This window comes from Dasypus novemcinctus, chromosome 3 (assembly GCF_030445035.2).
Source record: "Dasypus novemcinctus isolate mDasNov1 chromosome 3, mDasNov1.1.hap2, whole genome shotgun sequence".
NCBI lineage: Eukaryota > Metazoa > Chordata > Mammalia > Cingulata > Dasypodidae > Dasypus > Dasypus novemcinctus.
The window spans coordinates 166668371-166681202 of record NC_080675.1 but is presented as its reverse complement, the minus strand read 5'-3'; the positions used below and the strand labels follow the sequence as shown (position 1 = coordinate 166681202).

Sequence of the window (12832 nt, the reverse complement as noted above, 5' to 3'; positions counted from 1 at the left end):
GCCCTCCTTTAGTTTATCCCTAGCTGCTTTTTTATTATTACCTATTATGAGCACTTAGTACATGCCCGGAGCTTTATAAAGCCCCACTCTTCTCTATCTACAATTCTGTAATTCATACAGCCAGCCCAGGCTTCATTCCTAAACTCCAGATTTGTATTTGCTTACAGATACCTTCATGAAAAAGCCTCACAGATCTCAAACTCCACCGTCCAAAAGAAAAATCACAATTTCCTCCCTCTCCCACATCTTCCCCATTCAAGAAACCATGCCACCATCATCCAGTTATCCAAGTAAAACCGTGTAGGAACTGATTCCTCTTTCCTTCAGAATCCAACCCAATAAGTAATCCTATCAGTTCTATCTTCAGAATATATATTGATTGCAGCCACTTCCAACAGCTTTCACTGCTACCATCTTCTCTAGCCTGGACTACTACAAATCTCTTAATTACACTCTGTTCAATTCCTGCTCCCTGTAATCAGAGTGGAATTTCTGAAACCTAAATTAGCTATTGCCATGTCTTATTCAAACACTCCAATTACTTCCCCATCATACTTAAAAACCTATCTGAGCTGGTCTCAGTCTCAACAGACACCTTATCGCCTATAATTTCCTAGCTCACCTCATTTCAGATGCAGCAGTTCCCTGTCCATACTCCCACCACAGGCCCTCTGCACCTGATGTTCCTCCTACTTGGAACATAACGTCCCACGTCTTCACGCGGTTTGCCCCTTGCACATCCCTCAGATCTCTTGCACAGATCTCTCCTCCTCATAAAAGCCTTGCCTAACCTCCTCAGTTCTAAAAATCAAATATTCTGCTAATACTCTAACGTCTTTCCTCAACTTCACAGATCACCACCAGTCTCCCATAAAATGCTGTTTATGTGTTCATTTTCTGCTTCCCCCACTAGAACATGAGTTTAATGGCAGGAGCTGTATTTTATTTGTCACTGAATCCCCATCACCTAGAAGAGCACCTTCTGTGAAGATGCTCAAATACTTGTTGAATAAATGAAAAAACAACCCTATAAGGTACATCATATGCCCATTTTACAGAAAACTGAATTTCAGAGATATATAACTTACCTAAACCACACACAGCAAATTAGTAGCCAAGTGCATAAGAATCTGTATTCTACCCACTGACTCAATTCAGTCTTGTGCCACAAAACTGAATTGCACAAACATGACAGGAAACAACATGGAAAAGAACATATTTCTATGTGAAAATATCAGAACACAGTGTCTTTCTCTTAATATTCCTCATCACAGCATTTCACTTCTTAAATTATATATATACCATGGTTTTTCAACTGGAGGATAACTACTGTTTTTTGTATTCCCCACAGCATAAGAGCTGAGCTACACTCAGCAGACATTTAATAAATGCTTCTTTAATATCTGAAACGCCAAAGAATTGGAAAACCTTCTAACAAGACTTTTAGCACCACCAATAAAGTTTACTCTTTCCAGGGACTTCAGGTTCCAACCATGATGGAGGAACTGGAACCAGGATTATCCTGCCACCCCACCACAACAACTGGACAAAAATATGAAAATATATGAAAACAAAATATATTGGGAAGTGGACTTGGCTCAACTGATAGAACATCCGCCTACCATATGGAGGGTCTGGGGTTCGATACCCAGGGCCTCCTGACCCATGTGGTGAGCTGCCCACGTGCAGTGCTGCCACCGCAAGGAATGCTGTGTCACGCAGGGGTGCCCCCGCGTAGGGGTGCCCCACACACAAGGAGAGTGCCCCTCAAGGAGAGCCACCATGTGTGAAAAAACCACAGCCCACCCAGGAGTGGCGTCGCACACCAGAGAGGTGACACAGCAGGATGACGCAACAAAAAAGAGATGCAGTTTCCCAGTTCTGCCTGATAATGCAAGCAGATGCAGAAGAACACACAGCTAATGGACATAAAGCAGACAATGGGGGGAGGGGAGAGAAATAAAATAAATCTTTAAAAAAAAGAAAAAGAAAAAACATAAAAGGCAACATCTTTTAGACACTGGACAACAGGCATGCAATTCTTAAGAGAAGGGAAACAAGTGAGATGAGTCCTACAATCGCACCAGCTTTCTGTGTGCTGGCACATTTGGGCCATGGAGCAATAAGGGGAATCCCAAGCAAAGTATGGCTCTTTTGTCACGTTGACCAGAGTTTGGGAAGGCGGAGAAGTAAAAAAAGGATGGAGATTCACGAAGAAGGAGTTCCAAAAATCAGCACAGAGGTCCCTTGGGTATTATGAATAATTTATTATTGTTGAATAGTAAAGTCATGAATACATACTGGTCATGCAAGGAATGACCAGGTACTATAACTAAGTGATCTCCAGAGCTCACTACAAGCCTGGAAGACATTCTTGTTCTAACCAGTCAGAGCTGAGAGTCCTCACTTGGATGTTCAATGGAAACTACAAAGGCTTCATGCCTTAGTAATGGGATGAAACAAACCCCAGAGTAAAAGTTACTTTCGATCAACACTAAAAGTATTTAAACATAACCCTGAGAAGGATCAAGTCAGTAATGTACCAGTCTACCAATACAAAGTTCAATACTCTCCAGTAAGAATTTACTAGACTTGCCAAGAAAATGTGACCAATGATTAAAAAAAAAAATTAAAAACAGCCTCAGAAATGAAAGAGATAATGGAATTAACAGACAAGGACTTTACTATTAGGAATACTATAAATATGATCAGGATTTTTAAATGAACATGTAGAGAGAAATTTTAAAAATTAAAAAGACTCAGTAGCAAATTGAATCCAATGATATATAAAAAGGAATTATCATGACCAATTAAGGATTATCACAAGAATGCAAGGCTAATTTGACATTCAAAACTCAATCAACATAAGTCACCATCTCAACAGATTAAAGAAAAACCTTTGAGCTTGAGAATAGGTTGACTATGAAAGGTCACAGAATTTGGATGATGAAAGAACTGTTCCATATCTTGTGTGATGTTGTGATTACATAATTGTATATATACATTTGTTAAAAACTCAAAGAATGTTAGACTAACATGGGTGAATTTTATTAAGTGAAAATTATACATTAATTTATTTTTTAAAAAATAAAGAATCAGAAACTAGAAACAAAAGATACCTAACAATGTACTGACTGAACCTTGATTTTACCCTGGTTCAAAATCTTTACAATAAACTATGGGGGAGCAGATGTGGTTCAAGCAGTTGGGCACCAGATTCCATCCACAGTACCTCCTAAAAACAAAACAATGAGCAAACAGAAAAAAAAAAAAAAAAAAAAACTCAGGGAGACTGATGAGGTTCAGTGGCTGAGTACCAGCTTCCAGCATTCAAGGTCTGGGTTCAATCCCAACTCTGGTACCTCAAAAAAAAAAAAAAAAAAAAAACTATGAAAGATATTTGGGGAACAGCGAACACTGAATATGCTATGGATAATGTTATAACCATTGCTCATTTTCTTAAATGTGATCATAGTATTTGCATAGTATTTGGTTATATACAAGAAGGATCAGCAAACTTCTGTCAGAGGCTACATTTTAGTAAATATTTTACACTTTGTGGATCAATGTCTCTGTTGTTAACTAGCACCAAATCAGCCACAGACAACATGTAAAGAAATGAGCATGGCTGTGTTCCAATAAAATTTTATTTTCAAATATAGGACAGATTTGGCCCATGCGTCATAATTTGACAACCCCTAATGCAGACAAGACAAAATTAAACTGGAGTGACAGAAAGCAAACAGTGATTGCCTAAGGTTAGTAAAGTAACAAAGAGAGGGGATTGCCTAGAAAGAAGCACAGGGGAACTTTTTGGAATGATGGAAATAGTATGGATCTTGATTGTGCTATTAGTTTACATGCATGGATATATTTGTCAAAACTCATCAAACTGTATACTGAAAATGGGTATATTTTCCATATATAAATAATACCTCAGTAAACTTGGTTTGTTTTTTAAAATATTCTCTTTCCAGATGATGGCATTAATAATGTGGAAAGCATGGCCTTTGGATCCAGAATAATCTGATTTCAAATTTCAGCTCCACAGCAAATCATTTTGGGGGCTCAGTTTCCTCATCCTAAAATACAGTAGTAATTTTCTGCCTCCTGGTTTTATTTAAAGAATTAAATAAGAAATGCAAGTCAGGGAATTGGACTTGGCTCAATGGACAGAGCATCCGCCTAACCACATGGAGGTCCGTGGTTTAAACCCAGGACGTCCTTCAGCCGTGTGGAGCTGGCCCATGCACAGTGCTGATGCGCACAAGGAGTGCCCTGCCCCACAGGGGTGTCCCCCGCGTAGCAGAGCCCACGTGCAAGGAGTGTGCCCTATAAGGAGAGTCATCCAGCGTGAAAAAAGTGCAACCTACCCAGGAATGGCGCCACACACACGGACAGCTGATGCACCAAGATGACACAACAAAAAGAGACACAGATTTCCGTGCCACTGACAAGAATAGAAGCAGACACAGAAGAACACACAGCAAATGGACACAAAAGAGCAAACAATTGGGTGGGGGAGGGGAAATAAATAAATCTTAAAAAAAAAAAAGAAATGCAAGTAAGGCACATAGTACAACATCTGGCACACTGATTTGAGTAAACAAAAAAAAATTTTAAGAAAATGATAGGAAAAATTAGGCAACTAAATTAGCTTCCTTTGTACCCTTGAAATATTGTGACATTTTTGCCCACTGTCTATTGTGGTTTCACCTATTTTGCATCCAGTATCAGTTCCTATGATTCCACAGTAACATGGTCTAATAGCAAGCACTGTAAACTGAAATCTATTTGATTTAGAAAACTATTCCATGACAAATATACTGTAAAAGAAAATAGAAGAGATAAGAGTAAAAAGAAAAATGTTAATTTTCTCAACTAAGGAGAATGGCAATAGAAAGAATATACTATTTTAATTATTTTTTATAAAGAAAAACCAATAAAGTTAGCTGGATGTATTCCCCTTTTAGACTAAGACTTGAATTTTTTCCAATCACTGACCAACTAAATAAAAGTAATTAAACCACACTACACAGCATTTGTAGTGTTTTATCTCATGTCTTTCTCACAACAGTAGTAGATTAATATTAAATTTGTTATTTTGTAAGAATACGAAGTCAGATGAGTTAGACTGCCCAAGGTCACACAGTAAATGGCAAAATCTGGACATGAAATCAAATCTTGTGGCTCCATATCACTTTCTTTTAGTATAGATCACCATCAGAGAATCATCCTGGAGTCTGAAAACCCTAATTCCTCAGAGATTTTTCCAACTTAACATTATTGGTAAAAATTTAAAGAAATAAAACAATTTTTTTAAAAAAGACTAATTACAGTGTGACATACTTACTAACCATTCAGGAATAACTGGCCATTTTGGGTATTTCTATAGCCAAGTAAAGGCTTATGATATAATCCCAAGTGAAAATTCAAACAAGTCGATAGCCAACAAAAAGAGCCCATAGGATGGACACAAATGGTAAATCACTCACACCTTTTCCTTTTTCCCCACCCCAAACACACAAACACACAATGGTATGTTCTGAGCCTTCCCCAGGCTCAGAACACAGCTCTAAAATGTAAAAATGTAAAGCACACTACTGCCCCCACAGCACAAGGTCTGCTGGTCCATCCTCCTCGCAATGGGCTATCTATTCATCTTCAACTTACTATGGGTTATCTCTCCATCTTCTACTTATGTCCCAATCAACGTATAGGTGGACTAGAGTGCTATAAATTTGAGGACATATGAATGAAACAACCTTCCTTCCGTTAACAGCTTCCTTTTCTCTCCCCACTGACAGCTGTAAGACAGCCTGAGGGGGGAGCACCGCTTCCAACTGGATGCCTGACCCAAGAGCCAACCAAGTCTATTCAAGTGCACTTAAATGTAAACTTTAAAGGACAGAGGTATCAAAAGTCCAAGTCTGCATATCCAGCTTTGTCAGGGATGTTTTTACCCTCAATCTAGGAGTTTGGTAAAAAAAACATAATTGTTGGAAATTTACTATAATCCTTCACTGCTATTTTTTTATCCTGATTTTGTAAGAAAATTAATGGGATTCAACGTACAGAAATATCCTTTTCAGGTAAACAATTAAGAATGCATCTATTCCACTAGGTAATTTTGTAAGTATTCTAAACTGAGCTGGTATAACTGATTTATATCACTGCTTCCTTGTGTAGATGGTGGCACCATCAAAACCGTTATCTTGAAGAGGAAGTGAGTGATTTGTTCAGGTTTCTGAATTGTACTAACACTGCTTTGACACCTAGTTCAGTTTTATCTGAAGTCTCAGAAAGAGAGTCATAATCCATACTTATTTTTCAAAACTAAGGCAATATAAAGAAAGCTGTCACTTAACTCAGATAATCTATTACAAGAATTGAAAACAATCCACCTCTCACCACTTTCCAAACACTACAAACCCAGAGCTCTCCTATACCAAGGCACTTGCAAATCGACTCAAAGACTGACAGGTGGGTGAGAAAATAAAACTGCTATTGTTTCTACTAACTTTCAATTCAATGGGTATCTTTAAAAAAAAAAAAAAGACAAATGGATTAAGAATCTCATTTCTCATGAAGATTCTTGCCTTATAAAAGAAATAGCTAAACCACCATATTTAAAAAGCATTATAAAATCCGGTAATAATATATCAAAATTATCACAGCTACCAGGTAATAGGCACCTACTAAATGCTAAATACTTCATATCGGTCCATTTATCCCTAAGAATCTTGTGAAGTGTGTTACTTCCCCTTACAGGGTAGGAAACTGAGGTTCTGAGGGATTAAGTGATGTGCTCAAGGCTATAAAACCAGTCAAATATAAGTGTGGACATCAGAAATCACAGCTCCCTCATTCCAAGGGGTGCACTTTCTTCTAAAGAGTGCTACCTCCCCCATTTCACAAGGTAGACTGTCCCTCCCTGACATCTCTCTTCCTACCTCAATCTCCCTCCCCAGAATCCTCCCTGCTACACTCTACATACACACAACAGAAAGCAAGCCTTAAAAGCAAGATGTGACTCCTAGAAGTGATCTTGTAGTTTAAAAGTAAATGCTGTGTGACCATTACTGTGAATGTAATAACACAAAACTGCATACTTTAAAGTGGGAAATGTTATGTTGCATATATTACCAAAATAATTTTTTAAGTAGGATGCTAATGCCATAGGAAAGTTTGCTTCAGCTTCATCAGGAGAATTAAGTTGGTTTTTCAAAGCAAAATGAAGTCAATTAAACCAGAAAAACCCAGGAACACTTCTCTAATTTGAGAAAATTAATCAACCAAAGCAAACTGATTATTTCTGAAAATTAATTTAGCAGATGGCAAAAAGATATAACAAACTGAAGTTAACACACTCTGGTTATTTTGTTCCACTACGAATCTGACCGATATTTAAACTAGCTCCATCTGGGGAATTTAAACAAAATTATTCTCATATAAGCCAACTGAAATGAATTCAGGGGAATAAGTGCACTCAAAATTTGACAAGGCTTAAATCCCCAAGAGACCATGAAGGCGCTAAAGAACTGTAGCATTGACTTATCTCAACTGATCCCAACTCATACACACCTGCAAAAAAATGACCTTTCAAGAATTGCAGCATTTATCCTGGTCTGGGTAAGCCAATGGTTTAGAAACAATGAATAAGCTGCTCCTTCTGAAAATAAAAAGGCAGCAGGGAGGAGGTGGTTAAGGAGAAAAGGCATACTCCTTTTTACTTTAGTTCTCAGACCCGAGGCAATAAACTCTCAAAAATAACTTCACCAAGAAGTGTAAACGCTAAGAATGAACACCAAAATATGGTTCAATCCAACTTTCATTGTGAATCCCTGAAACTTACATGTGATGGAATCACTGCTGTGAGAACTACTTCCAAAATAAAAATAAAAACCTATCCTTTCTTCTGACGAAAAAAGTTGTTTGGGGATTTTCCCCATATATATATGTTTTTTCTTTATCACAGATTGGTCGGCTTTGCAAAAAAGCGTGAGTCATATTTACAAAAAATATGTTTTGTATGGTCTCAAAATATGGCTGCACTTGAACTCGGCAGAAAGTTGGGCCGGTCGCTCGGTTCCCAGGCTGAGCGTCGCCCACAGGCGTGCTCTGGGCTGCGCGGTCCGGACCGCGCTCCCGGGAGAAGGCGCGGAGCAGCCCGCGGCGCGCGGGGCGCCAGCGCACCGACGTGTTTACCCTCCACGGCGGCCCCGGGGAGCCGCTGCCCTCGAGCCCGGAGCACTTGTCGGAGGGAGGAATCCCGAGCTGGCTCGCACCCCGCGCGACGGGCGCGCCCCGGGAGGCCTCCCGCGGCTCCACGCCCCCAGAGGAGGGGGAGCCCGAGGCAGCCCGCGGCGGGGGCGGGGTCCAGGCCTCGCGGGGCCCGGGGCTGCAGAGCCGGCACTGGCGACAGCGCGCGCCCCTCTACGCGCGAGCGGCTGCGGCCGCCGAGTCGGGCTGCAACCGAGGGAAGGCGCTCCTCGGCCCGGGAGCAGACAATGCGGGAAGAGAGGGGGTACCGCGGGCGGCGGGGCTGCCCGCGCCGCCCATTCATCGCGCCCGCCGCCGCGCCCCCCTCCTCCGCCCCCACGGCCCCCGGCCCTCGCCCCTCCCCCCGGGCCCCGGGCCCCGGCCCCCGGCCCGGCCCCCGCCCCGACCGGCGGCTGCAGGGGGAGGGGCCCTCGCTCCGCGCCCCCGACCACTCCTCACTCGAGTCCCACAACTTCCCCAACTCCGCCAACTAAGTTACGCTCTCACCGTTCGGCGCCCGGGGCTTTCCCGCGGGCCGAGCCGGAGCAGCTCTGCACCTTCGCCGCGGAGAAAGACAACCGGCGGCCGCTCCCCCGACGGCGACAGCTGAGGCGGCGGCGGCCGAGGCGAGGAGCGGGTACGGAGGTCTCGGCGGGGACCAGCGACTTCGCCGCGGCGGCTCTGGTTCTGCGATGGCCCTGCACACAGCCCCAGCCCCGCTGCGCATGCGCCCCGAGCCACCCGGGGGGAGGGAGGTGTACCCGGGGGAGGGCGGTGTACCCGGGGAGGGCGATATCGCCTCCCAGCCCTCCCGTGACTAAGCGCCAAGCCAAGGGCTCGGAGCTAGGATTGCACGGCAGAGCTGCCCATCAAGATCCCAAACCAATAGGAAAGCGACTGGGCGGTGCGCTTGGGTTGCTAAGGGAGACTGAGGTTGACCGCCGCTGCTGCGCCGCGGCAAAGTGATCAAAGCGGAGCGGTTGGCAGCGGCTGCTCTGGGAAATGCCCACCCACCCTGTCCCTGTAAATCCTTTCCACCCTATCTCCAAAAACCGCTCTTCTGTGTGCCGGTGCTTTCCTGAGTTGTAGTTACCACACACACTGAAATGATTTACTCTTCCATTGCCCCCGATCCCCACTTGAAATCAGGAACTAGAGTTTAGTCTTTTATGTGTCACCAGTTTAGGAGAGTCATTGCTAGGTATGCGGCAAGTGTTAGTTGAATGGGGGGAAGGAGGGAGGGATGGCGCTATGGTGAGATTAGGATTGAAACAGTGCATTCCATGAACCTTTGGCAACTCGATCACCACAAAATCATACAGTCTTTAAGTTGGAAAGGACCTCAGAATTCTCTAGTGCTTCTGAGAAACAAAATGTGGTCCGTGTACCAGTGGTGGCCCAGGAGGTAATATTTGTTGGTACATAAAGAAACTTCTGTATTTCGATAGTGGGCTTATTTAAAGTATTCTAAGAAAGGTATGCCTAGGAGCCAAACCATTAGATCGAGTGAGAAAACTGTAAAAAAGGAAAATAAATAGAGAAAAGTATGCAAAAGATGGAGGTACTTTATATGGAGTTCCAGAAGGGGTGAAACTGATAGTGGTTGACGCCAGAAGAGTGGTTACCTAGGGAAAAGGGGACTCTAGTGGCTGAGAAGGAGCAGGAGGGAACACTCTGGGGTGTGGGAAATGTCCTATATCTTGATCTGGGTGATGATAACACAGGTATATACATATCCAAAAAGCTGTACACTTAAGAGAACAAACCTTGCACATGTATTTTATTCCACAGTTTTAAAAATATACTGCTACAGGATATGACAACAACAAAAAAAATATGTGACTGCATTTTGGGAAACCTCGATCCAGGCAACTTCACTAGCAGAGAGAGAATACCTGAGAAAAGGTATTGGGACGACATCCTTATGTTTGTGTCGGATGCTTTCGTTGTTGGATAGCTCCAAATTAGACATACCCTAAGGTTGAGTGGTAACCTGCTTACCTGTACGTGGACCTGTACGTGGACGTTCTCACCCATATATTCTTAGTTCATCCTCACAAAGTGATAAAAACCAAGGCCAAACATCCCCAGTTCCCTTTATCCATTTGTCATGTGGAATTGTTTCTGGACCACCTCAGTGTGCAGCTCAGTCTCCCCCACGCTCAGTCTTTACAAGGTGGTACAGGGGAGGATACCCCTGGATCCTAGTCCTGCCTCTGCCACAAAGGACCTGGCATGAGCAGTCACTCCTCCTTCCAGAACCTCAGTCTCCTGTAAAGCCAGGGGGCTAAGAAAATCACTTGGACCCTGACGTCTTATAATCCCATGGCCACCTCTTGGAGCCTGGCTGATGTGTTACAGAGGCAGCAGCCAATGTGACCATGGCATCCTTCTAGTGACTATTGACAACACCTTTCCCTGTTCCCCTCCCCCATCTCAGCAGGACTTACTCCTTCCCAGTGGGCTGCAGAAAGTCCAGCACTTTTCAAAGTTTACCGTGCCTACAAATCACCTGGGAGATCTTGTTTGAATGTGGATTTGACTCAGTAGGTCTGAGGTGGGATCTGGGAATTCTATAGTTCTAATAGGCTCTCAGGTGATTCTGATACTGCTGGTCTGGGACCACACTTTGAGGAGCCAAGATCTCTAAATTCCTCCAAACCACGGAGTACTCCATGTTCTTTTGGAAGTCCTAACCAGTTATCTGCATAGCTGGTGACTTCTCATTACTCAGGCTCAAACCAAATGTCCCTCTTCAAAGAAACCTTCTTTGGCCACCCAGGCCTCGTCCCTCTTTCATATTATTCCATTTTTTTCATAGCTTTTATCCCAAACTGAAAGTATGTTATTTATTTTGTCTGTGCTTATTGCCTGTCTCCCCCACCATAATGTACCCTCCCTAAAGCCCGCACCTATCCTGGTGCCTGGTAGGATCTCCGTAAAAGCTTTGCATAAATGAACAGAGGGAGTTATTGACATGCCCTCAAAATGAGTGTCCCTAATTCTAAACATTTGTTCTGTTGAAATACAGCTAAGGTCTCAATAAAATGCACCTCAATTCACCGGAAAGAGATTTCAGTGTGACCAATTTTCTCACTTTCCCTGAGTAAGCTTATAAGCCAGCAAAGATGCCAGGACTTTATCAAGCAGTGGTAGGACTTTGTTTTTCTGAACTATCTAATTGACTTACACCTCTCCAATTGATTTACATGGATCATGTAAACTCTAACAATGATTAAAATGTAGCAACGCTAAAACCACATTTTACAGACAATCCCTGGCAATGTGCAGGCAAACAAAAAGCAAAATTAATACACTTTTTCATGCATGTCGCAGTTTGAGATTATTTTATGAATCTCAAAAAGAGAAAGATTGTGTTTTTAAACTAATCTATTCCTCTGTGATATCCGCCGATTGCATTAAATTCAGCTGAGGGGCCTTTGATTAGATTTCTTGGTAAGATCAATTTAGGGCTTTGCTTCGACTACCTCAATAAGGCATGACTCAGTTTGAGTTCCCGCCCCCTTGCTAGATCTGATATAAATGGACTCACACGTACACAGGAAGAAAGCGCTGTCATGTTTGATCCTGCCATGTGACAGAAAGGAGATGGCTCAAACAGCTGAGGCCCTAGGGGCAGATGAGCAATTTTGCCTGATATCTTGCAGCTAAAATCGGAAAGAATGCAGAACAGCGAAGACTGATATAGAAGGCCCAGAAAGAAACAAGCCCTGTGCCAGGAGAGAGGACTTCAGGATCACTTAAGCACCAAGCCTCAAGAGGCTGGGCCCATGGAGCTCAAGAGGATGAGAAATCCCGCAGGGGAAGGAGAGACCAGGCAGAGATCGCCCACCATCCTGCTTCGACACGAGGCAGCTGACTTTGGTGAGAAAGCACCTCTTATGGTGACCTGGGCCGGACTTTCCACCGCCTTGGGATTGTACGGTTATAAATACCGTTTATAAAAGCCAACAGATTTCTGGTACTTTGCATCAGCAGCCCTTTGGCAAACTAATATAATGCATTTCTCTTGAGATCCATGGTTCTTAAAAGGTCCCAGTGCCTCTCCTTTCACAGCCGTGGATACTTAATTGCTTTTGTGGTAAAAGTAACACCCCGATGTTGGTCTAAGGAAACTTTCACCTCCAGTGCCTTGCTTAGTGTGAAGCCAGCTCCACCACAACCCCAATTCCAAGGCCTCAGCATGCAACCCAGACCTGAACCAATCAATGCATTCTATCCACAAGCAACAGTAATTAGTTCAGGATTGGGCACATGGCCTCAAACATGACAATCAGGTGGCACTGGGAATAAATTAATTAATCTACCCTCTGTTTGAACAATCAGGGTGGCAGATTTAGTTCTTCTTGACAGGAACCTGGAAGGATGTTTGTCAGCTATCTTGGCACCATGAGGAAAGACCCTCTCTGAAGGAATGGAGCCAGCACAATGGAAAGGTGAGAGAGATGAAGAAAAACAACATCTTGGTGACATTAGTTGAACTGCTGAATCCAGCCATACCTGAAGCTAGAACAATGTGTTGACTTTCAATCATATGAGTCAATACACT

The 12832-nt window shown here is 43.1% G+C and overlaps 1 protein-coding gene across 8 annotated transcripts in view; it reads right to left on the bottom strand.

Moving 5' to 3' along the window:
• AKAP13 (A-kinase anchoring protein 13) overlaps window positions 1–9008 on the bottom strand; it is a 390788-nt gene extending 381780 nt beyond the window's left edge. For 6 of the 8 annotated variants that reach the window (XM_058294653.1, XM_058294654.1, XM_071214345.1 and 3 more), the window contains exon 1: window positions 8770–8990. Coding sequence is in view for 6 of the 8 variants with exons in the window: in XM_071214345.1 (XP_071070446.1) it covers window positions 8770–8989 (220 nt within the window). In the remaining 2 variants the exon portion in view is untranslated. Of the gene's footprint in view, window positions 1–8769 lie in introns of all 8 variants that reach the window. The other 2 variants (XM_071214350.1, XM_071214349.1) reach the window with 2 other exon arrangements.
• Between the last annotated feature and the right edge of the window lie 3824 nt (window positions 9009–12832).